General features: G+C 38.6%; 3 protein-coding genes across 3 annotated transcripts; 2 read left to right on the top strand and 1 right to left on the bottom strand.

Moving 5' to 3' along the window:
- Positions 1–263: 263 nt before the first annotated feature.
- unc50 (unc-50 homolog (C. elegans)) lies at positions 264–5086 on the bottom strand. The gene is made up of 6 exons (XM_042513042.2): positions 4959–5086; positions 3341–3606; positions 3143–3263; positions 2215–2354; positions 1471–1578; positions 264–901 (listed from the first exon to the last, which is right to left on the bottom strand). Exons 1-6 carry the CDS (start codon positions 5084–5086, stop codon positions 765–767), a joined length of 900 nt encoding a protein of 299 aa, XP_042368976.2. The 3' UTR covers positions 264–764.
- Positions 5087–5791: 705 nt separating this feature from the next.
- On the top strand, positions 5792–13068 carry LOC121962740 (NADH-ubiquinone oxidoreductase 75 kDa subunit, mitochondrial-like). Its single transcript, XM_042513026.2, has 19 exons — positions 5792–5908; positions 7134–7210; positions 7504–7595; positions 7863–7970; positions 8115–8191; positions 8718–8799; positions 9004–9134; positions 9242–9427; positions 9589–9723; positions 9892–10006; positions 10557–10702; positions 10812–10940; positions 11118–11247; positions 11389–11549; positions 11758–11912; positions 12100–12275; positions 12390–12524; positions 12618–12690; positions 12781–13068. Exons 2-19 carry the CDS (start codon positions 7138–7140, stop codon positions 12870–12872), a joined length of 2196 nt encoding a protein of 731 aa, XP_042368960.1. The 5' UTR covers positions 5792–5908; positions 7134–7137; the 3' UTR covers positions 12873–13068.
- A 144-nt stretch (positions 13069–13212) lies between these two features.
- Positions 13213–20230, top strand: LOC121962955 (ras-related and estrogen-regulated growth inhibitor). Its single transcript, XM_042513300.2, has 8 exons — positions 13213–14535; positions 14646–14745; positions 16456–16512; positions 16619–16692; positions 16812–16950; positions 18090–18183; positions 18486–18557; positions 19057–20230. Exons 2-8 carry the CDS (start codon positions 14694–14696, stop codon positions 19163–19165), a joined length of 597 nt encoding a protein of 198 aa, XP_042369234.1. The 5' UTR covers positions 13213–14535; positions 14646–14693; the 3' UTR covers positions 19166–20230.
- The last annotated feature ends 2224 nt before the right edge of the window (positions 20231–22454 follow it).

Here is a 22454-nt window from a genome sequence, read left to right on the forward strand (position 1 = left end):
GTAAATATAAAAGATGTGTTTAGTCAGACAAAAGGTTCACACTTAAACTTATAACATCTAATAAGATTTTTTTTATCACATATAATACTATCGGCTTATAAAAATACTTTTTTAGCTGAAGAGGCCTCACATGCATCTGCACCTGATATAAAATAATTTTCCCCTAAAACAAAAACATTTGTAAGGGTTGGAGGTTTAAACACGTCAGACTGGACGAGCAACGAAAAGTATTTATTCCTCCAGGAAGTGATACCGAGGCAGCCTAAATTAATAAAACCTTTTATTGAAAGTGCTCTGAAGTGTACACTTTAAGAAAAAAAGAAAAGGGAAAAAAAGTTCCCACCCAATGTTCCTCCACTTTCCTTTTTTCTCTTCAATAAGCAGAGTTGGATTTTTTTTTAGTCATTTTTTAAGAAAACTCAAAGAAACAAAGCAAATTTTTCTCTTCAGACACAATCATCTGTTTATATATTACAACCTGCCAGAATACTATTTACAAATCATACAAAAAGAACAATAAAAGTCTGCCTCGTCTGTCCCCGTTTCTGTAACTCATCCGACTGTGGAGCTCAAAACAAGAGCCAAACATTAATAAGAGCAAAAGCTCAGCGTCCCAGTTTACTGAGAGTCAACCAGAATCCTTCCCAAGCAGATGTTGACCTACAGAAGCTGGAAAAAGATTCAATTTCACCTTGATGTGAGTTGAAAACAGCTCTTAAATCAGCCAGGAGCCACCTGATGTCCATGTCAAAGAAAAACTGGTCCTACTGGACTCTGTACTTGTAAAACCAGCAGAGACCCTGAGTGAAATTCCAGCCCAGAGAGACGGAGAGGACGTATATGAGGCCGAGCAGAGCAAAGGGGTAGAGCAGCACCACGGTGTTCTTCAGGAAGGGGAGAGCTGTGTGGAGAACAAAACATTATACGTCTATAAAGTCACAACGAAACATTCATAACATTCCTTTAAAAAGAACAGGCGGTGTTAATTAGTCTCTGACTCCATTAGATGGAAATGAACACCCAAACCAATAAAATTATTATTATTAAGTCCTGCCCCTCCCAAACCCAAACACATCCCCATGAATGATCTTTCTTTGTGGGGCGAGTCCCTAAAAGCTCAGTAATTCACCTGGCTGGGCATGGTTTTAGAGGAAACCTCAGTGCATGCTGCAGCAAGCTCCCAGAGTGTCTCAGCCTGTGCTCTGAGTGCATGTTTATACTTTATAACCTGCATGCACCTCTGTAAGAGCGCCAAAATTTTAAGTTTTACTTAAAAGTTAAAACTACAAACATTGCAAAATAACAACAGCAGAGCTCTTGGGTTTCTGTTTGTCTCTGATCGAGTATCCTTTTGTTTTCCTAAATTTAACCTGATCTGCAATTCTGTCTGTTCACGGCAATATTGGAACTTTTCAGTGAAAATTTTGAGAACAATCTTAACTCAGTGTATTGAGTATGAATGGGACTTACCGTTGTACCCTAAGAAAGTGATGTAGAGATAATAACTAATGGCAATCAGCCACAAAGTGTTCCCGACAAAGTATCCCACGAACCAGTCGGAGTTTATCACCACCACATCTGCAACACACGAGACAAACTGTCATTTTAATCTGAATCTTCTGACAAAAACATATGACTTGAAATCACATGTTAGTAGTAATTTAGCCAAAGCGAATGTGCTCAAAGTACATGTGCAAACACCAGAATGTCCAAAAAAAGGTCACATGCTGTGTTATGTCAAAGCTTTTCTTTACAATAGTCAGTTTTCATTATGTCAACTGTTGTTTCTATGTTTAAATAGCAAAAAAGGTTTCTCAATTAACATTATAACTACAGATACTACAGATCTCTGACAAGAATAGCGTGTAAGATTTAGGTAGATTAAGTGGCATCTAGTGGTGAGGACTGTAGATTGCAACCAGATAAAACTTATCCTGTTAAGAGTTCCTTCAGTGTTAATTGTTCATGAGGTTTTTACTGGGAAAAACAAGATGACCTTGTGATTTAAACCAGTAAAAATATTTAATAAAATAGTTTCACATTTTTTAAAAAGTTCTTAAAAATCAGTGTTTTTCAGATGCCGCTTGTTGCTGAGGGGCTAAGAACTATGGTGGCCAATGAAAAATCCTACACAACGGACCTTTAACACCTTGTATTGGATGATGTTATTTCAGACACACTGCTGTAAGTCACACAGGGTCTCAATCTACTCACGGTTAATAAAGACGAGCTGCAGGAAATGCAGGATGACAAGAAGAGGGTAGAAGGCATTGAGGTGAACATCAAATGCGTAGCCCCACTCCACATCAAAGTTTCTGCTGGGATGTTTCAGAAGGTACTTGTTACTGATGATCCTGAAAAAGACAAAACAAATATTTCAGATGCAATAAAGAATCCATCTTGAAGTGTACAAGTAGCCCTTTGAAACCTGAGCAAACTGGCTGGGTTTCTTTAAAAAACACGGAGAAGACAATGAGTAACAAAAGAAGAAATTACCCAAAAATTAAAAAGTAATTTGTAAAAAGCAAGAAAATCACCTGAAAATTTGTTAAATAAACAAATAAATAAATATGACAAAAAAAAGAAAAGAAAAAGAAGAAAAAACAGGCAAAGGAGACTTGGAAAAAGTGCTCAGAAAATTAAAATAATTCTGTCAAATAATTTTAAATTTGTAATTTTAATTATAAATATAGATATTTCCCTACACATTTTTGCTTAGCTTTAAAAAAAAAATCATCTACAAATTTCTTGCAGTTTGTGGTAAATTTCTTTTCAAGTTGCTCATTGTGTAACCTAGATATATTCTCCTTTTTTTTCTTTCTTCTTCTTTACTAAAGGCCTAAATAGGGACCGAAGTTGGAAACATCAGTTGCTGCAGCTTGTGTGTAACAGGCAGACGCTGTACTATGTTTATTCACATTGTCCCTATAAAAAAAACTTTATAAATGGAAGAGATTGTCTTTTTTCCCATGTTTTTGAAAGAAATTGCACCAATGTGCTCAGATTCAATGGTTTAAATACTTATGAAAGGTATCTAAAAGCAGCGAAAGACAAGTACTCCAAGTTTCAAAGGGTTAAAGTAGAAAAATTACACTGACACAAAAACATGCCTCATTTCCCGACTTCTAAATCCTTTACTCACCACATGAGGGTTGATATGAGCAGACCGACTCCTATACAGTCGACAAAGACCACCCACAGCAGCAGCTTCAGAGTCTCCACCACTCCCATGTCCAGCACCAGACCAAAACCTATTGTTGACACTACAGAGGAACAGAGGGAGCATTCAGTAATCATAACACAACGTCAGAATTTAACGGGCTGCATTTGAATGACTTACCACACAGCCAAATGCTGAGCAGGACCAGGAAAGCCGGGTCGTCCCTGGCCCACTGGTCCTTGGTCTGTTTCCTGTAGTGGAAGTTGCGGTAGACCCTCTGTGGCGACGTGAACAAGTAAAGCATCTGCCACAGGGCAAAATCGAAATCCATTTGTTTGAAATGGAGCAGCCGCCGCAGGTACTTGTAGCGTTTTGCGCCTGCCGTGTGGCGTGCAGCATCTCTAGAACCGAGGGCGCCGTTGCTGTTGGTGGTTGGCAACATGGTGCTGAATGCCGGATGAGCAAAGGAGGTACGGAAAAGCAGGGAGAGAAAATGGAGATAAAAAACGGTTGAATTGCTGAAATCACCCTGAGGAAGTTGAGCACTCTAACCTTAAAACAATACAGTTTAACTGCATTACACTGTATTATGCAATATTTCACGCTTAAAAATGTTCTGTTTTATCACCTGATGCATAATTCTTATTTTGCTTTCAGCCTACAGCTGATGGTGGACCTGACTTCTTCTTGCCTTCTATGTCTTTGAAGAGATGTGTAAATGTGATGTGAATAATTAATTTGCATTTTTGAAAACTTATTCTGCACACACTGTCTACTTTGTTGTTTAACTGATTTAGCACTCCTTCCTTGCATTTACACCTTCCTCCAAGGTGTAAATGCATTCACATTCAAATTTCAAGCAAAGCATGGTTCCTACACAGCTTCAATATTACATGTTTGTCCCATGCTGAAATTAATTTGTACAGTTTTGGTGGTAATTCTGTCACTTATCTTGTCCTCAGTCTAATCTTTACAGGGAGTCAATGGCAAATATAAAACCACATTAACTGCATTTATATCACTCAGGGGAGCAAGACAATATGACTTACATGCAATACTCAACTTTAAAATACCTGATATAGCACCTAATATAGTATGAATTATGTATATGGGCTATATGAATGTCCCATTGTCTATAAAAATGTTTTAACATGCCTTCCCCCTTTTTGCATCACCCCCTACTATCTCATTAATAACATACCGTCCCCAGGATTAAACCCATATTGATGACATTGCCATTGTGGTGAACTGACATGAAGCTTTTCAGCCATTACTGCCCCACGAACACACAGAGAAGTTATTATCAAACCAAACAAGTCCTGTATCTTCGTTACGACAGCTTACAAATACGTTACACAGTCTAGTATCTGAAATTGCTATAAAATACCCCATAAACGTGTTACGTTGGTCCTACTGCATATTATAAAAGAACAAAGTCAAACATTGCTAATATTTTTAGCTTAAAACAGAGTGACAACACAGAAACTGAAGCGAATGTAGCGTACTATGCTAAATATGAACTAAATTGCAAGGAAAACATCTAAGTTATGCATATATATAATCCTATATAAACCAATGACATAGTATTACCCCCAACAAGCACTGATATATTTAATTTTCTCGGTAGTTGACGCTGTGTTTGCTAGCAGACACTGTTAGCTTGATGCTAATTTGTTCAGTAAGATGGGAAGGCCTGGTCAGTTTAATTATAATAAACTCGGCGTAAACGCAGTGGTGAAAGTTTGGTATTAGCTAAACTAAACCTCAACTAAACCTCTTTATTCTGAATAATATTCACCTCTTTTTGCTGTACTCCTTAGCAGGAGAAAGCACCAAACTCCTGCTCGTTTCTGGAGCTGTTTGTGGATGCTTCCTGAAGTGTCGCGAAAATGAACACGTAGCTACTTCCGGTAATAGCTCGGTCATCATGGGAAATGTAGTTGGAGGTGACACGTTTTGGCAGTTCTATTCAAAATAATTGAAATGTTAACCCAAAATTCTGTTTTCTTGTCATCCAGTTGGACACCAAACTGTATATTTTTATAATCTAGAATGATAATATTTCATTAGAAGTAGCCCAATATTAGAAAAAAAAAATAATCCAAAAAGGTCCTGGTTAAATTAAAAGAGAATAAAGATCTAAGTCTAAGGTTTTTGTCTAAGTGGTGTAAGAAGTCAATACATGTGTAAATCTTGGTCATTCATTTTTAGTGAACATTTTTAGCTTTGATGTTATGTAAATAAACATTAAAAAATTAGTGTATGAAAGAAAGAACAACAGGGCAATTCTAATTGCTTTACAGAGCAATAAAACATAAAACATAATAAAGGACACAAAACTACAGCATATTGTACTTTACGATAATAATATGATATAATATAATGTAATATAATATAATATAATATAATATAATATAATATAATATAATATAATATAACATGACATGACATGACATGACATGACATGACATGACATGATAATATATAATATAATATGATATAATATAATATGATATAATATAATATAATATAATAGAATATAATATAATAGAATAGAATAGAATAGAATAGAATAGAAAAGAATAGAATAGAATAGAATAGTGAAGTTAGTTTTATTGTGAAAATTCGGGCCACATTTTAAACGGAACTAGCATACTGTTTTATTTCCGCTAGTTACGCCAAAGGTTTTTGACTTGGAGTACAACTCTGAACACCGCTGTTCTGGTCAAGAAGGCCAAATAGCGAAAGGTGAGAATCGGAAACATAATATGCACTTAAAATCAGTTAAATATATTTGTTATTTACTTGCACAATCAGCTGATTTTGTTTTTGACCTTATTAGCAGCTGTAACCTCTTTACAACGTTGCATTGCCCGTGTCCTTGAGTGCTCTTAGCTAACGCTGCTAGCCTGCAAGCAAAGAATCCACATTGGGAGGTCCATGCTTCATATTAGCTTCTTCTCTTGTCCATAATGTTTTAGACTTTATATATTCATATTAAACATTTATTTGTGTCGGTGTGTTTCGGAATCTCTGCATTTTGTCTCTGTGTATTGTCTCCTTGACACGTTAGCTACGTGTCTGGGTGGCTTGTTGTTGTTGTCAGTGAAAGCTAACGTACCTAGCACTTGCTATTTTGCCCCTTAATCGTCTCTGTATTCATTATTTAGACTGTCTAGATTACTTATAATGAATTAATTATGAATTTATGGGTAAGATATTTTATCTGTTAATTGCAAGTCTCAAACAAATAGATATTAACTTCAACATATGTTAAGGCTTTCTCAATATGAACTCAAACTAACCTAATACTGGCATATTTTTGGCATCTTTTATCAGTTTTTGGGCTGATTAATTCAACTTTGATTTAATAAATACACATTGAAACCTGCAGCTGTGCCTTTCATGAAACCTGAGCAGTCTAAGATGATGTTGATTGGATTGTTAGTGACATAACATGATTATTAACCTTTATGAAACAAGCACTGTACTTAGTTTTGCATAGTTCTCAGTTAATGGAATTGTTAAACTTCTTGAATTTATTATGTTGAAACAGCAGATATACCATGGATCCCACACAGTTAGTTTAAAAGTAATGTTATTGCAAAACAATTCTGCAAAACCCTCAAGAGAAGTGCAACCCATGTAAAAGCACTGTATAGTCTCTGCAGTATTTTTATTTTATTTATTTAATTTAACCAGTATCTTGCCAGGTAAGTCCCGCTGAGATCAACAATCTCTTTTTCAATGGCGGCCTGGCCAAAACAGCAGCATTAGAAAAAGTTACAGACAAACAATGATACAGACAATAAAAACATAAAAGATTCTCAGTAAAATGTAAAAAAAATAAAAAAAATAAAGACTCACACTCACTCATACAAGTCTTCAGTTGAAGTCTGTAAATACATTACTTATCATTTTAGAGTAAGGTAAGCTCATATGTTGACAGCTTCTTTCTGTTTTTCTCTCACAGAGTCATGTTGCGACTGCCAAACGTCGGCCGGGCTCTAGCCGGAGCTGCTAAGAGCAGCCTGGCTCCAACCAACACTGGTAAGAGCTACATGTGTGTGACTGTGTGTCTGTATACACATCGAAATTAGCAGTCTATTTAAGTTCTTATGCATTTTATTTCTTAGTTTAAACAGGTGTGTGTTTTGGTACATCAGGCATTTTCTTAGTTTGTTTACTTTTCAAAAGCATGTGTGTTTTATTCATTTTCAGGTAGACACTTATGCATTTACATCATTTAAATCAGAAACAGAACAGAATTCATTTTATACTCATTTTATTCACCAGGTTTTGATTAATTTCAGTGAATTTGATCGTTGCGTTTCCACTTGCAGTACGTACTTCAGTTCGTGCTGCCAGCAACATGGTGGAAGTGTTTGTGGATGGTAAACCAATAGAGGTGGAGCCTGGAACCACCGTGCTGCAGGTCAGAGACATCACATTATTTTACTGCAAACCAATACAGATGTTTCACATGGTCCCTTTTATATTGTATAATGTAGTTTTCTTTACATGCAGTGACCAGTTGGCGTTTTTTTCTGGTATATGTTTTGTCCTGTGATTTAGTGTATAGATGTGGACACAGTGCAGTCAGATAGAAATGAGTTTGCTTTATATTTTTGGATTATTGTCTCCTAATTTGATCTTTTTAGAATTTCACCCCTCATCTTGATCTTTTTTCTTCCTCCATCAGGCCTGTGAGAAGGCAGGGATCCAGATCCCCAGGTTCTGTTACCACGAGCGCCTCTCGGTGGCGGGAAACTGTCGTATGTGTCTGGTGGAGATTGAGAAAGCTCCAAAGGTAACAGAGTGCAGCTGATTGGTCAGCAGGCTGAATGTGTATTAAACTGAACAATGAAAAAAATTACAGTCGATACCTTTGTGCAGAAATTGCTTTAAATTATTGCAGTACTACTGTATTAACTGAAGTGTGTGTGGTCTGCAGCCGGTAGCAGCCTGTGCCATGCCCGTCATGAAGGGTTGGAACATCCTCACCAACTCAGAGAAGACACGCAAAGCTAGGTACAAATTTAACTGTTCAAATATGACCCAAACTTTTAAAATTTCATGTAAGATAATGAATGTTCAAGTGGAAACAGACAACGTAACAACTTTTCCTGCAACTTTTCCCGTGTATGTGGTGAAATTAAAAATTCAGTGCAGCTTTTTTCTTTTTTGGAGCTCGCTGTGAGTGATTTGAATGGAGGAGCGGAGGCAACAAACGGCTCCTTGAGCTAGGAGCGTAAATTCCCACTGCTCCATTCTTACTACAGATAGTAACTGCAAAGGACTTAATACTGATACCTATGGATAGCCACGACAAAAGAAAAAGACCTCTCCTCTTCCTGTTTTGCTTATGCAGGGGTTGACACACTTTGTTTGAGATCATATCCGGTGACATTCAGGCTCGTATAGTGAAAATGAGGCTATTAGGTGCCGGTTTAAACGCTGATGGTATCATGATTCTATAGCCATTGCTTTGTGTATTTCGCATTTACTTCCTAATGAGAAGTTAAAACCACTTTAATGAATGTGTGTGTCTCTTCAGAGAGGGAGTGATGGAGTTCCTGTTGGCCAACCACCCATTGGACTGTCCCATCTGTGATCAGGGAGGAGAATGTGACCTACAGGTAACTGTGGACTAAGATATCACACATTGATTTATAGTTTAGTTTAGGTTAAAGGGCCAGTTCAAAAATCTGCCTTCCCACTAAAATCTAGTCATGCAGATAGTTTTGATGTTTTTTAAGATATTTGCTGTGACATTAGTACAACAGAGCTTTGAAAAACTCAGTTCCTTTTTTCACTTTTCACTCTGCGTGCTGTGATCTCAGGATCAGTCCATGCAGTTTGGTTCAGACCGCAGTCGTTTCACAGAAGGGAAGAGAGCAGTGGAGGACAAGAACATCGGGCCACTCATCAAAACCATCATGACCCGCTGCATCCAGTGCACACGCTGTGTCCGGTAAGAGCATCATAAACATCCATATTCATCTGCATATAAAGTATTAATGTTGTATGTCAATATATGAGATCATCTAACAGCACATTTATGCATTCCTGTCTGTGTAGTTTTGCCAGTGAGATCGCAGGTGTTGAAGATCTGGGAACAACAGGAAGAGGAAACAACCTGCAGATTGGGACGTACGTGGAGAAGATGTTTATGTCGGAGCTGTCGGGCAACGTTATCGATGTCTGTCCTGTCGGAGCGCTCACCTCCAAACCCTACGCTTTCACCGCTCGACCATGGGAGACCAGGTAGGACAGGATTTTATATTATCACTGTATAAAACCGGAACTGACGTTTACAGTTGCAATTCCTTTTTTGTGTCAGCAGTTTAGGGCGTTTTGGTCAGTTAATGCATTTTCTGTAACTTCATCTTCTGGTGTTCTGCTCCTGTTCTGCTCCTGTTCTGCAGGAAAACAGAGTCGATTGACGTTCTGGATGCTGTCGGCAGTAACATTGTGGTGAGCACGAGAGGAGGGGAGGTGATGAGGGTGATGCCCAGGCTGAACGAAGACGTCAATGAAGAATGGATCTCTGACAAGACCAGGTAAAATACAGACCCCAGCCAGAAAACCCTAATGTTTCTGACTGAATTAAAGAAGTATTCTGTAAAATAAATGTTTGATCTCTTCACAAACATTATTCCACTTGAAAGATTGATTTTTTGCCATACAGCAAAATTAAGAAGAACAAAAACGTAAATGTGTGTCCTCAGGTTTGCATATGATGGTCTGAAGAGGCAGAGGTTGACCCAACCAATGGTGAAGGATGAGTCCGGTCAGCTGACCCCGACCAGCTGGGAGGACGCTCTCACTCGTGTTGCTGGAGCAGTAAGTTTGGATCTGCCTGATTTCTTTCCTTTCTATAGTTATTACAGGGAAGGTTGCACAGGTGACAGTCACCATTTTTTGTGCAAAATTGAGATTCTGATCATTTGTCACAGATGCCAATATGTGCAATTGGTATTCATATTTGTTACTGATGAGTTTTCCTTCTTGTTTTTATTATTTATGTTGTTCTGTTTATCTCATACATACCTGCTTTGATATGTGTTCATCACAACAGGTGATGATGGTTGATTCAGGAAGTTTTTCACATGCTGCTGCTGCTGCAGAGTGCATGTGTTTAAACATGATCACTGGCTCTTAGTTGGGGAGGCACTTGATTTGACATGTAGCTGAGTTTTCTATGAGTGGAGTACAGATTTTAAAAGGCAGTGTTGCAGCTGGTCACTTTCATTTATTGGTGGCAAACCTAAATTGTGATCATGATTAATATTCAATTGATTGTGCATCCCTAATTACAGGTGATATTTATGTCTTTTTATTCTTGCATCCCATTTTGATTGTATTTAAATTATCTATGTTTGTGTGTGTGTAGCTGCAGAGTGTGCAGGGCAATGAGATAGCAGCCATTGCAGGAGGCATGGCAGACGCTGAAGCTCTGGTCTCCCTCAAAGACCTCCTCAACAAACTCGACTCAGAAAACCTCTGCACTGAGGAACTCTTCCCGATGGCGGGTGCAGGGTAAGTCTGTGTGTGTGTGTGTGTGTGTGTGTGTGATGTTGTTTTACAATAAAGTAAACATATGTCTGTTAAGTTGTGCAGCTGAGACCAATGAATCTTTTCCCTGCAGCACTGACCTGCGCTCTAACTACCTGTTGAATTCTCGCATCGTCGGCATCGAGGACTGTGACATGCTGCTGCTGGTGGGAACCAACCCACGCTACGAAGCGCCACTGTTCAACGCCCGAATCCGCAAGAGGTGAATTTATACATCACTCCTTACTCTTTTTATCAAGTTTCCATCTGGAAACCGCAAAATTAGCCTTCATACAGCACTCACTCTATTATTTCTTTATATATTGCTGGATAAAATCAAAGTTATGTAATGTAAACTCTTTCCTGTGTTTCTGTTTTCCTCCTCTTCCTCCTCTGTCAGTTGGCTCCATAATGAGCTGCGTGTTGCTATGGTGGGTCATAAGGTTGATCTGAGCTACACATACAACCATCTGGGAGAGGAGACTTCAATACTGAGTGAGCTGGCGAACGGCACACACCCCTTCTGCCAGGTAACAGACTCGCACGCAATCTGACTTTGGAGGAAGCTTTGGTGCTGATTTATGAACTGATGTGACTTTTATTTTTTTGGCAGCTCTCTGATGAATTTCTGGCAACTTTTACTTGAATTTTTCCCTTTTTCCTGTCTTCAGGTCCTGTCGGCAGCTAAGCGTCCTGTCGTGGTTGTGGGCAGCAGCGCTCTGCAGAGAGATGATGGAGCAGCAATTTTGAGGGCCGTCTCCACCATCGCTCAGAACGCCAGGACCAGCAGTGGAGTGGAAGAGGGTTGGAAAGTCCTCAACGTCCTTCACAGGTACACCTTGACAACTCTTATACGTTTGGGCTCATTTAAAGTCGTCAAGACATATTGTTTAACATTTAATTTAATATTCTGTAGATCTGATTGTTTGTAGTTGTCTTTTTTGCACAATCAGCCTCAATTAGTGAGGCACAGTTGATGCTTCATGCTCATACTTTGAGTGTTCGTTTTTGTGTGTGTGTGTGTGTGTGCGCGCACACAGAGTGGCCAGTCAGGTGGCTGCGTTGGATCTTGGCTACAAGGCTGGTGTGGATGCCATCAGGGCAAATCCACCTAAAGTCCTTTTCTTGCTGGGAGCTGACGCCGGCTGCATCACCCGTGCCGACCTGCCCAAAGACAGCCTCATCATCTACCAGGGTATGCACACACACACGGATATGAAGAATGAAAAATGACTGAAGTGTCAATAAATAAATAGATGTATAAACTCATACAGGAATAAATAAAGAAAGAATGTAAATAATAATATAATATATTATATAATTATATACACATTCAGTGTTAACCATAAAAATACATTAAAGATGATTTTCATCCCCTCCAGGTCACCATGGTGACGTAGGAGCACCTATGGCAGACATCATCCTGCCTGGTGCTGCATACACAGAAAAAAACGCCACTTATGTTAACACTGAAGGCCGAAGCCAGCACACCCGCGTGGCTGTCACCCCTCCTGGGATGGCCAGAGAGGACTGGAAGATCATCAGGGCCGTTTCTGAGGTAAGCAGGACGTCACTCACATGGCACATACCTTAGTCATACTTTATTCACATTAACGCTGTCATCAACATTTCGATTCGATGTCCTCCATCTAATGCGTTTGTGTGTTTGCAGCTGGCCGGTCTGACATTGTCCTACGACTCTCTGGATGATGTCCGATCCCGACTAGCCGAGGTGTCTCCAAATCTGGTCCGTTATGACGATGTAGAAGAGGCAAACTACTTCAAACAGGCCAATGAACTTGCCCAGGTGAACGCACAAATCCATAGAGTCAAAATGTGGAGTGGTATGGACTTAATGCCAGTAAAAAAAGAAAATGATCCATCTTTCTGTTCTTCGCAGGCCGTGAACCAAGACCTCATCGCAGCTCCTCTGGTGCCACCTCAGCTATCAGCAAAGGACTTCTACATGACAGGTGAGTGTGTTTTTAAAAAGGCAAAGGCAAAAAAGGACCAATAAAGACGTAAAATAATCTTCATATTCTTTTCCCTGTCTCTGTGTTCAGACTCTATCAGCAGAGCTTCCCAGACGATGGCCAAATGCGTCAAAGCCGTGACAGAAGGAGCCGCCGCCATCGATGAGCCGTCAGTTTGCTGAACACCTACAAACAGTAAAAACAGTTCTCTCTCCTCTGCTGAAACACACACATCGCCGAACAAACTCAGAGTCGCTCCTTAATTTAAAGTTGTCCTTGATGCTTGTAGTATATCGTTTTCACTCCTGTGAACAGGCTTTGTTGAATAAAGCGTATAAAAAGGTATGAAATATGAATAAAATCTTACAAATGTCTTTACTCCAGTTTTAATGGGTTCCTTTTATTGCGTTTTTGTTTGAAAATCCGCTTGTCACTAACGTTTGTCATTCCTTCACCTATTTTACTCACGTATTGAGGCTCTAAAACTTCAAAACATTGTTCGATGTTGTTTTCTATATTACCATTTCAAAGTTTCACGCCAAATCAAAGTTCACACAGTATCTTTGCCATGCAGTAAAACTCTTCACTGTTCTTTCAACAGAAAGAAAAGTCTTAACTGTTATACTTCAAACATTAAAACGTCAGATTTTTTAATTTTCCAGGCAGCGATTGCCAAATCCTCTCCTATGAAATATGCTCAAATCTGGCTTCTTGCACACGTCTGCTGACATGCAGGTGAAAGAAGACAGTCTCTGCCGAACCCGGAGGTCAGGTCAAGGCCACTGCATTAGAAAAGTAAATAATTAAGACATTAATGACCTGATTGCTATTGTAAGAAAGAAAGAGACATTTCCAAGCATTGTGTTGACTGGTAAAAAAAAAACACCTCATCGTTTACAAAAACTGTTCTTGAAGTAAAAGTTTGATATGTTGGGAAATGATTTAATTTGAAGATGTATTTTCCAAAATGCTTAATGATTCCTTTAAACTTCAAAATACTGACACTGCTAGTGACATTTGGAGGACAAAAAATGACTTAATTGTTAATAAATAGATTTCCAAATAAATACAGAAATAAATGATGTAATAATACAAGAATAAATCCATAAAGAAATGTATATATAAATACAGGAATAAATATAAAAAATAAAAAATAAATACAGGAATAACTACATAAATGATGAAAAAATACAAGAATGATTTCATAAAGAGATGTATAAATACAGAAATACATTAAAAAAAGTACAGGAATAAATTTGAAAAAAGAATAAAGGCTAATGTTAATAAAGAAATAAATTAAATAGAAATAGTTTAAAGAAATTGTTTAAATAAATTGATTTGAGTCTTTGAAACTTAATGACTGCTGGTGAGATTTTAGCCTCCAAGTCCATCAAAATACAAAGTTATAAGCCGCAGATACACCCTGTGATTGTTTAAGGGAGCTCACTTGACATTTTGAAAGTGATTTTTGGAAAAAAGTGGGATATGGAGGCCGATATTGACTGCCAGCAAGTTTATCTTTAGCTCCAGATTTAGGGCAAGCCTGTAGGGAACGATTGTAACTCATTGAGACTCCCTAAAAGCGGTGTGCATATGCTTCCTCCAGACAAATGGCTCTTGTCATGTACTGTTCCCTGAGAGAGAGAGAGAGAGAGAGAGAGAGAGAGAGAGAGAGCTCTTATAACCAAACAGAAGCACACACACACACACACACACACACTTAAAAACAGAGAAGAGAGAAGACAGTCCCATCTCTTCATTCCCGTCTGCTCTGTGTCTGAGACTGAACACTGTGAGTTCACTACTTCACTCCTCTTCATACCTGGTGTTTATTTCTACTTAAAGGTCAGTATTATTGCAAACCTACATCGCTGTAGTACTTAGTTTGTGTCAGTTATACATTTGCATTATTCACATATGCTGCGATTTAAAGTTTCCCCCTCTGCTCTCTGCAGATTTCATGCAGGGACAGACAGTGGACTGATATTGGGCCCAACAGGAAAATGGTTCCAGTTAAACTCCTCATTCTGGGAGCTCATAACACTGGAAAAACAGGTACAAACTGCGCACTCAAACATTAATGCACAGGAATAGAGAAGGTGGGGAGACAGGTTATGTAACTGTAGCTCAGATCAGAGACGCTGTCACATGTTCATCACATGAAAAACGTTAGTTTAAGCAACCAGAAGAGGTTAACTTTAGGGTTAAGTTTTGGTCATGGTTAAAGGGCTTTTGCTAAATATGGAAACTGCACACAGATCTTAACGCTGACCCCTCTTCCTCTTCCTGAGCATTGAAGTGTAAATGTGTCCAGCCGAGGACTGCCTCATGGCTTTCGTCAAATCTTTTCATGGTGGAGAAACAGATCAGTGTGAGAAATGTTTTTTTTTTTCATGCATGGGGTTTCACTATAAACTGTTAATTTTGCATAATTTAATAAGTCTGATGAAAGTGACTTCTTAAGTTGGTTTTTCTACCATAAAATTAAAGAAGGATGATTAAACTGAAGGTAAGAACACAACCGCCAACATCATGACTCAAGGGTTATATACTCAAAATTATTACCAAGTTGCATAGACTATTAAAACCAGTGTAAACCTTCAGGTTTGTACAAGTCAGCTACATTTTAGGAAGTGGAGGAAATATTCTTATCCTTCCCTTGAGTTAAAGTACTAGTACAAAACTTAGAAGAAATCTCGATTACAAGTAAAAGTCCTGCATTGAATATGTTACTAAAGAAAAGCAAATTTGAATCCGGAAAATGTAATTAAAGTTTAAAAAATAAAAATAATAAAAAGGAAAAGCAGTACATCTTCACATTTGTGTAGCTGTAATCATTAAATGTTTTGCCACAAAAAATGACTCTAACAACCAGAATATTTGACAGTTAATTATTTTCTCTACCAACTTATTTTAGCTTTGTTTAAAGCAATACGTCAACTCCTGAATGACCATTTGTATTCCTTTAAATATTTTGGGTAATTTATTTACATCAAAACATCTGCATTCTGTACAATATTTTACCTGTTTCTCATATGTTTGGTATGCAAAAATCTTAATTTTAAAATAAATACAGCTTTCAAATAATTCTAATGGAGCACAAAGTACAATATTTTCCCCTGAACTGAAGTTGAGTAAAAGTATAAAGTGCCAGGAAAAGAAAGCTCTAAAGTATAAGTACCTTAAATTTTTAATTAAGTACAGTATTTTAGGAATGATCTGTGTTTCCACCACTGACTACAGGACACTTTCAGCAGATTTATTCCAAATAGTTATGATGACACCAGAGCTTCGAGCTCATAATATTACTCAAAATCCAAAGTAAAGCATAAAATATCAAAACTATCAAAATTATAGATGTGACAGAGGTAGATATCAAGCTTTAATTCCTTAAAATGCATTGAAAATGCCCTCATTTTTCAGACGTAAGGGCTCAAATTACAGCTTAGACAAGCCTGACAAACCTTTTAATGTGTCCTGCCAAAAGGAAATATAGAGAGCCCTCAAACAGCCGACGTCAAACAAACCGTCCAGACTCCTTCCACCCAAACACAGAGAAAACACTTCGGCATTTGTTTAAACAAGGCAGGTAACATTACAGAAAGGAAAGTCCTCAAAGCTGTGCAACACAGGAACATCCAGTACAGAAAGCTGCAGATCAGATGTGTAAATTAAACTTTATATGTGTGTGAACGCACAGTATGTCAAATTATTATTTTGTGTTTCTGGCAGTTCACTCTGTGTGTGTCTGCTTTGTGTCTCCAGCACTGTGTGTTCGTTTCATAACGAAGCGCTTCATTGGAGAATACGACCATAAAAAGGGTAAATATTTACTACAGTGAGCAGTATGGACATTCAAGCAAGAAATAATTGTACATGTATTACATAATAAATAAAAATAACACAAGTCAAATTTGTTTTTCTACAGAGGTGACCTACAGATGCAGTCGGGTGGTGGACCAGGAAGCTGTTGATCTTGAGATTTTGGATATAGCTTGTAAGGTAAATGCTGGCTTCTTATTGCTAAGTGACTGTAAGTGATTTAGTGAAGAAGCCTTTTTTCCAAAATGTTAAACAATCCCTTTGTTTGCACCACTATCGTGTGACATAATGTCCTCCAGGAGAGCTCTGTGGCGTCTCTGGAGTCCTCCATTCGCTGGGCAGACGGTTTCCTGCTGCTTTACTCCATCACACAACGCCTCAGCTTCCTGGAGGTCCCTCGACTCAAGAAACTCATCGAGCAAACCAAAGAAAGTCTGGGTAGGAAAACTTTTGTCTTTTCTACCACCACCTGTCTCTAGGAGTCACCAATGTCAAGCCTCAAAGGGAAGATCACTCTAAAATTAAAAATTAATATTTTTTCCTCTCATCTGTAGTGCTATTTTTCAGTCTATGTAATACATAATATATGTAGGAACTCTTTTCTCTATCCAAACTACACCCTCCAAACGTTAAACCAACCATGTTGTTTTACAGTAATGTTTTTTTTACGTCGCATACTGACGTAACTCATCATGTATTTAATTCATGCTGCGTTTCGTTTCGTTTCATACTTTTTTTTTTACCCAAAACATATTTTTTCTAAACCTAACCAAATAGTTTTGTTGCCTAAACTTAACCAAGACTATTTAGCTGTGCATCACATAGATCTGCTTAACAGTTCCCCCAGTGCATCACTCTCAGACACGGTGGCGTCTATATTTGATAACCTGGGAATCAGAACAAGGTTGTGCGACATATCTACAACACTCAGCAACTCACACCAAAATTATCATTCATAAATTACACTCCATGTAAAAGGAAAAACATGCATTTTTGATTTTGGTGTGAACTGTCCCTTTAATGCCAGACGCTACACTTAAAGGCTTTAATGTCACTTATTTGACAGCATGTAGATAAAGGCTGCATGTGTGAAAACATGCCTTTTGTAAGTTTTGGCAGGAAGTCAGTGAAATTGTTTCACCTCCCCAATTTTGTTTTCAAAGAAAACACAATGTCGGCATCACCAGTAACTTTATATTAGTTCATCTATGATTTAGAGACACATGAAACAGAACTTTGACTACTAACTAACACACCAGCTGCTGAACGAATGAACCAGCTGTGTGAGCTCCACAGGAACACTGTGTTCAGCTATGTTTGCTCTTAAAGTCCACTGAGTCTCTGCTCTGACTCCATCTGTGTATTGTCACCTTTACACACACACATACACACACACACGCATGCACAGATGAAGCAGGGACATACAGTATATTCCATGTTTGGTAGGCCATCCTGTGATCTGTAGCTAACATGTGAACACAAACTCCCAACACTGCATAGCATCATCCTACTGGTTTATTGACACTCTGTGTGTGTGTGTGTGTGTGTGTGTGTGTGTGTGTGTGTGTGTGTGCCAGTTGTCCCTACAGTGCTGGTAGCCAATAAGGCAGACTTGGAGATTGGCAGGGAGGTGACGACAGAGGAAGGGCAGAGACTTGCCAAAGACTTGAGGTTTGTTTGTGGGTGTTTTCAATTATTTTCCCACTTCCTTCTCTAGACTGTTTTTAAATTCTAAATTGCCCACATCCTTGTTTGTTTTGTTTTCTTGATATAAATTACATTGTGTGTGTTGTAACTGTTATTTTGATGAAAATAATATGATGAGAAGAGGACAATGGCAATGTTATGAACTAAATGAGGATCTTATATTCAATTCAGTGAATATTACATATTAAGTGAAATGCAGGCGTCAGATATAACATTCAGTGTGTGTGTGTGTGTGTGTGTGTGTGTGTGTGTGTTTATGTTTACAGGTGCAGTTTCAGGGAGCTGTCGGTTGCAGAGGCTGTGTTAGCTGTGGAAGCGGCTGTGCTTCAGCTCATTAGGTTTGGTTCAGTTGTATTATAACTTATCGATGGATTAATTTCAGGAATTTGAATATGCTGTTTAAGCATTATGGATAATCTAAAACTTTGTCAATTTGAAATTTAAGGAATTACATGCTGATACACTTTGGTTTCTTATTTTTCAGTTAATATCTTAAAGATAGTAACATTAGCCTCCAATTTTTTCCACCAGAGGGGATAGTGGGTGGCCCGAGCCCCCTGTGGAGGCACCACTGGACAGCTCCACATAATTACTCTTTAAGAGGAAATGCTATTTTCTTTTTCTGAAGTTTAATTGACAAATTCAGAGTCACAACTGGATTGATATCTAGTGTGTTGTATTATGTCCTATCTGAAAAAAATTGCAAAAGTATGTTGTTTTTTTTTGCACACTAACTGCCAAAACAGTTAAAAGATTAGTTTAAGGTTGTGTGTTGTATTGACCGGGGATGCAGAGGTTGGTAGTTGGTGGTGATTTTTAGTTTCTTGTGTCTGACAGGCTGGTGTTGGATCAGCAGCGCCCTCTGCCTGACCGCCGCTCCTACATGCTGACTGTTCGCCACGCTCTGACCCGGAAACTGACCCGCTCCAAGACCATGCAGTGGTGACCACAGCAAACACAATTCACCAGTTAGGCCTATAACAGTGGGGCATTTAATGAAATTTTGTAGGCTGATCTGACTGTTTTTGTAGCTTCAGTCTGGAGCTTCAGGCTGTCTGTGTTCATGGTTTTTCACTCTGGATTGTGCAGGAAAAGTGCTACAAAAATGTTTTACTTTACAAGGAAAATCACTGTAGACACAAAGTGTGAGTTTGACTACCTAAGAGAGTTAGTTGAACAAGCAAACTCCGATTTAAGTTTGCAGTTTTGGCGATATTTACTGCACGATTCCATCTCAGAGGTTGGATCTGGATTAATACAATATTAGAAGGAGAAATTTGTGTGTCAACAGTTTAACAGGCCTGTATGAGGATGCAGGGCAATTATTCAGAGAAGAAAACAGCTTCCTTTCTGGGGAGAACAAATATAAAATGGCCTAAATACATTTTCAAAGACAGTTGATGTTGATTTTTAGGTTGAACTTTAGATACACAAAGAGTTATTGTAGAGGACAATAATATCTGTGCAGTTACGGCAGAAATAAATGATAAATAATATATGTTTCTCTAATTACAGCCTTTATTTTTGTAAATTAACATGCATTTGTCCATATCCTAATGTCCTTGCGTGTAATGTGTTATATTCTCCAGTAGAGAGTGGTGCAGTCATTTCATGGTGCAGACTCACCACGGACCCAAAGTATGTCAAATTACACTGTTCAGCACAATTTGGCCAGTCTATGAGCAACTCTGTTGCCTTTATTATGGAAGAATCTAACCCAAAATCAAAGCAGTCTAAATCTTGTCGAAAGCCTTCTAGGAGGAGTGGAGGTCATTATAGCATCAGATTTTGGAATTAGAATCACATTTGGCTAACGTTGGGTGTCCACATAGTTTTGGCCAGGCTGTCAACTTCACGGTACATTTTTGTAATTTGTATAAGAATCTAAGCAGTGGATGAACCAGTCAGTGAAGTAAGTGAGTAAGACAGTTGAATGTGTAGGAGTATGTACATAACGTAACGTTGTGTGAAGAACAAAGCTGGCTTTGATTACAGTCTTGGCCTTATACAACTCTGTGTTTGTCTCCATGCATCGTTCTCTCTTTCTCCTCGTGCCACACTCTGAACTTCTGAACTTTACGACCAGCGAGAGACATCTGAAAAAAGACACGCAGGAAAAAGCAATACAAAAATAAGAGGTACTATAACAGGGAAGGAAAACATTGGGCTTCTTTGGCATCTGGTTTGTATGTGAGGAGCAGAGAGAGGAAAGAAGAGCTGCTGTTTAGAGAAACTGCTCGAGCTGCTCACTCGTAAAGGCATTATGGGAAAATTGACTGGATGCAGACTCTCCATCCCACCACTCTGTCCTCCCCCACGGCCATTTATTTTACATGAAATACTCCACCCAGCTACCACCAACCAACCACAGAACCCCACTGGGCTCCATGTACAAACACAGAGGATGAAAATGTGCATATAGTTACCAGTTTTGGCTTAAAAGTTACAAGTTCCACAATTTTCATTATATCTGACCACATTTTTTTTCTATTTATGGCTGGTATTTTTCAGCATTAGCCATTCAAAGATTTTTGATTCTGTGACTTCATCTTTATTTAGTAGTGTTCATCGTTAGGTCCATTGGCAGGATCTGCCTTTACTGTGTATTATAAAGCTACACCTGCTCTTACCTCCAGACACCACAGGTGTCGTTAAAAAAACATGATTGCAGGAGATGAATGCACCATTTCTGTATGATTAAGTGTCTGAGTTGGATTGTCTGCGCGTGGCTCTCAACATGGACGTGACCTTACATAATGTTACGCTTTAACAGCAGTGTCTTATTTTTTACATGGGACATGTACTGTGGTCCATCCACCTGTCCTCCCTCCCATCTATGTGGACTTTCTCAGTCTTTATACACGTCAGTTTGCCACACATCAGTTGTAGTTTATTGACGGCCCGGTGTGTCTTATAAACATGCTAAAGGTTGCCTTTGACATCGATATCACACAAAGGGATGTGATAAAGGGGCGGTATATGGTGCCAGGGAATGAGAATGGTCTCTTTACAATGTGATAAAAAGCCAAAAAACAGGAGAGCTTCTTGAGACTAGTAATAGTACAAAAAGACGGTGGTCTTTAATGAACAAATTAGAATAAACGGGTAGGAGCCAAGGCACTTATCTTGATGAAGAAAGTTAAAATGCCTTTATTTGATTGGCAGGTTCTAAAAGTAAAACATGCTGAAAAAACAACTGATTCTTCGACGCATTTCGGCGTCCAGCCTTCTTCTTCTTCCTTTTGTACCAGAACATATGTACATGCTTTACTATAAAAAACAACAACAAAAATTCATTTTTTTTTCTTATACTGTGCCTGATTGTACCTGTATTCACCATTTGTCTGAAACACTGCATTTTAGTGTGTCTTCATAAGTACCCCCTCTCAAAAAAGCCCTGTCTGCTCTGACTGGTGTTTCTATGTCTTCTGCATCTGCGCTCTCAGCATCTTTGCACCGTCATTGCTTCTGAAAAAGGTAATGGCACTTCAGCAGCACTTTATTCCTTTATATAGTGTACTTGTGACATCACAACTTCACAAAAGTCCTGAAGGCTCATTTATAGGCACAGTTTCTGTATGCAGACTGTGTGTATTTCTCTGTGGATTGAGAATTTCACAGTATTGATATAGCACCTATATCTGCCTTATAATAAAAAAAAGACATGGAAATCGGATTGTTACAATATGGGACCTTTAAAAAATCATTATACGCTGGTTTATTTAGCTGTTTTTCTGTATCCCTCAATCCCAGTTGAGGTGGTACTTTGATAGTCATGATGGTGGTTGATGGGGTCCTACTTCAAGTCCCCAAAAAGTCTTGTGCCGGCCCTGATTACTCATTTAACAGACTGCTTGGGGACAGAAGTCATCCATACCAAAGTATGAATTTATATTCACCGACATGAGTGGGTGCTACAGCGAATATGCTTTCGCCTGTTAACAGGGTCAGCGCAGGGAGGGAGAAAAAACACATTATGTGAGGACTAAGTAATTTTCTGGTGGTGACTGTGTGACGGAGAGTGAAACTGTCATTTACTCAGACAGACATAAACTGTGTGTTCTCCACCTCGAGGCTGTGATGTTTGTTTGTGATACCAACACACCCGATTAGATTTGAGAGACAGACGGACCGAGACTGAGGAGGATGATGACTACAATGGATGTGCGGAGAGGTAATGACATCAAAGCGGTCACCAAGGAGACGAAAGGTCAGAACCCAGAGTCACCTCAGAT

This window comes from Plectropomus leopardus, chromosome 24 (assembly GCF_026936395.1).
Source record: "Plectropomus leopardus strain MGB_pleo_1.0 chromosome 24, ASM2693639v1, whole genome shotgun sequence".
Lineage (NCBI taxonomy): Eukaryota > Metazoa > Chordata > Actinopteri > Perciformes > Serranidae > Plectropomus > Plectropomus leopardus.

Excerpts from the sequence above, each read along its gene's own strand:
- LOC121962740 (XM_042513026.2), top strand. The coding sequence starts at position 7,138 with ATGTTGCGACTGCCAAACGTCGGCCGGGCTCTAGCCGGAGCTGCTAAG. Across the intron at positions 10,941-11,117 it reads AACGCCCGAATCCGCAAGAG|TTGGCTCCATAATGAGCTGC; the intron begins GTGAATTTATAC and ends CTCCTCTGTCAG. Across the intron at positions 12,276-12,389 it reads TCATCAGGGCCGTTTCTGAG|CTGGCCGGTCTGACATTGTC; the intron begins GTAAGCAGGACG and ends GTGTGTTTGCAG.
- unc50 (XM_042513042.2), bottom strand. The coding sequence starts at position 5,086 with ATGACCGAGCTATTACCGGAAGTAGCTACGTGTTCATTTTCGCGACAC. Across the intron at positions 3,607-4,958 it reads AAGGAGTACAGCAAAAAGAG|CACCATGTTGCCAACCACCA; the intron begins GTGAATATTATT and ends TCCGGCATTCAG. Across the intron at positions 2,355-3,142 it reads CTCATATCAACCCTCATGTG|GATCATCAGTAACAAGTACC; the intron begins GTGAGTAAAGGA and ends TGTCTTTTTCAG.
- LOC121962955 (XM_042513300.2), top strand. The coding sequence starts at position 14,694 with ATGGTTCCAGTTAAACTCCTCATTCTGGGAGCTCATAACACTGGAAAA. Across the intron at positions 14,746-16,455 it reads TCATAACACTGGAAAAACAG|CACTGTGTGTTCGTTTCATA; the intron begins GTACAAACTGCG and ends TTGTGTCTCCAG. Across the intron at positions 16,513-16,618 it reads AGAATACGACCATAAAAAGG|AGGTGACCTACAGATGCAGT; the intron begins GTAAATATTTAC and ends GTTTTTCTACAG.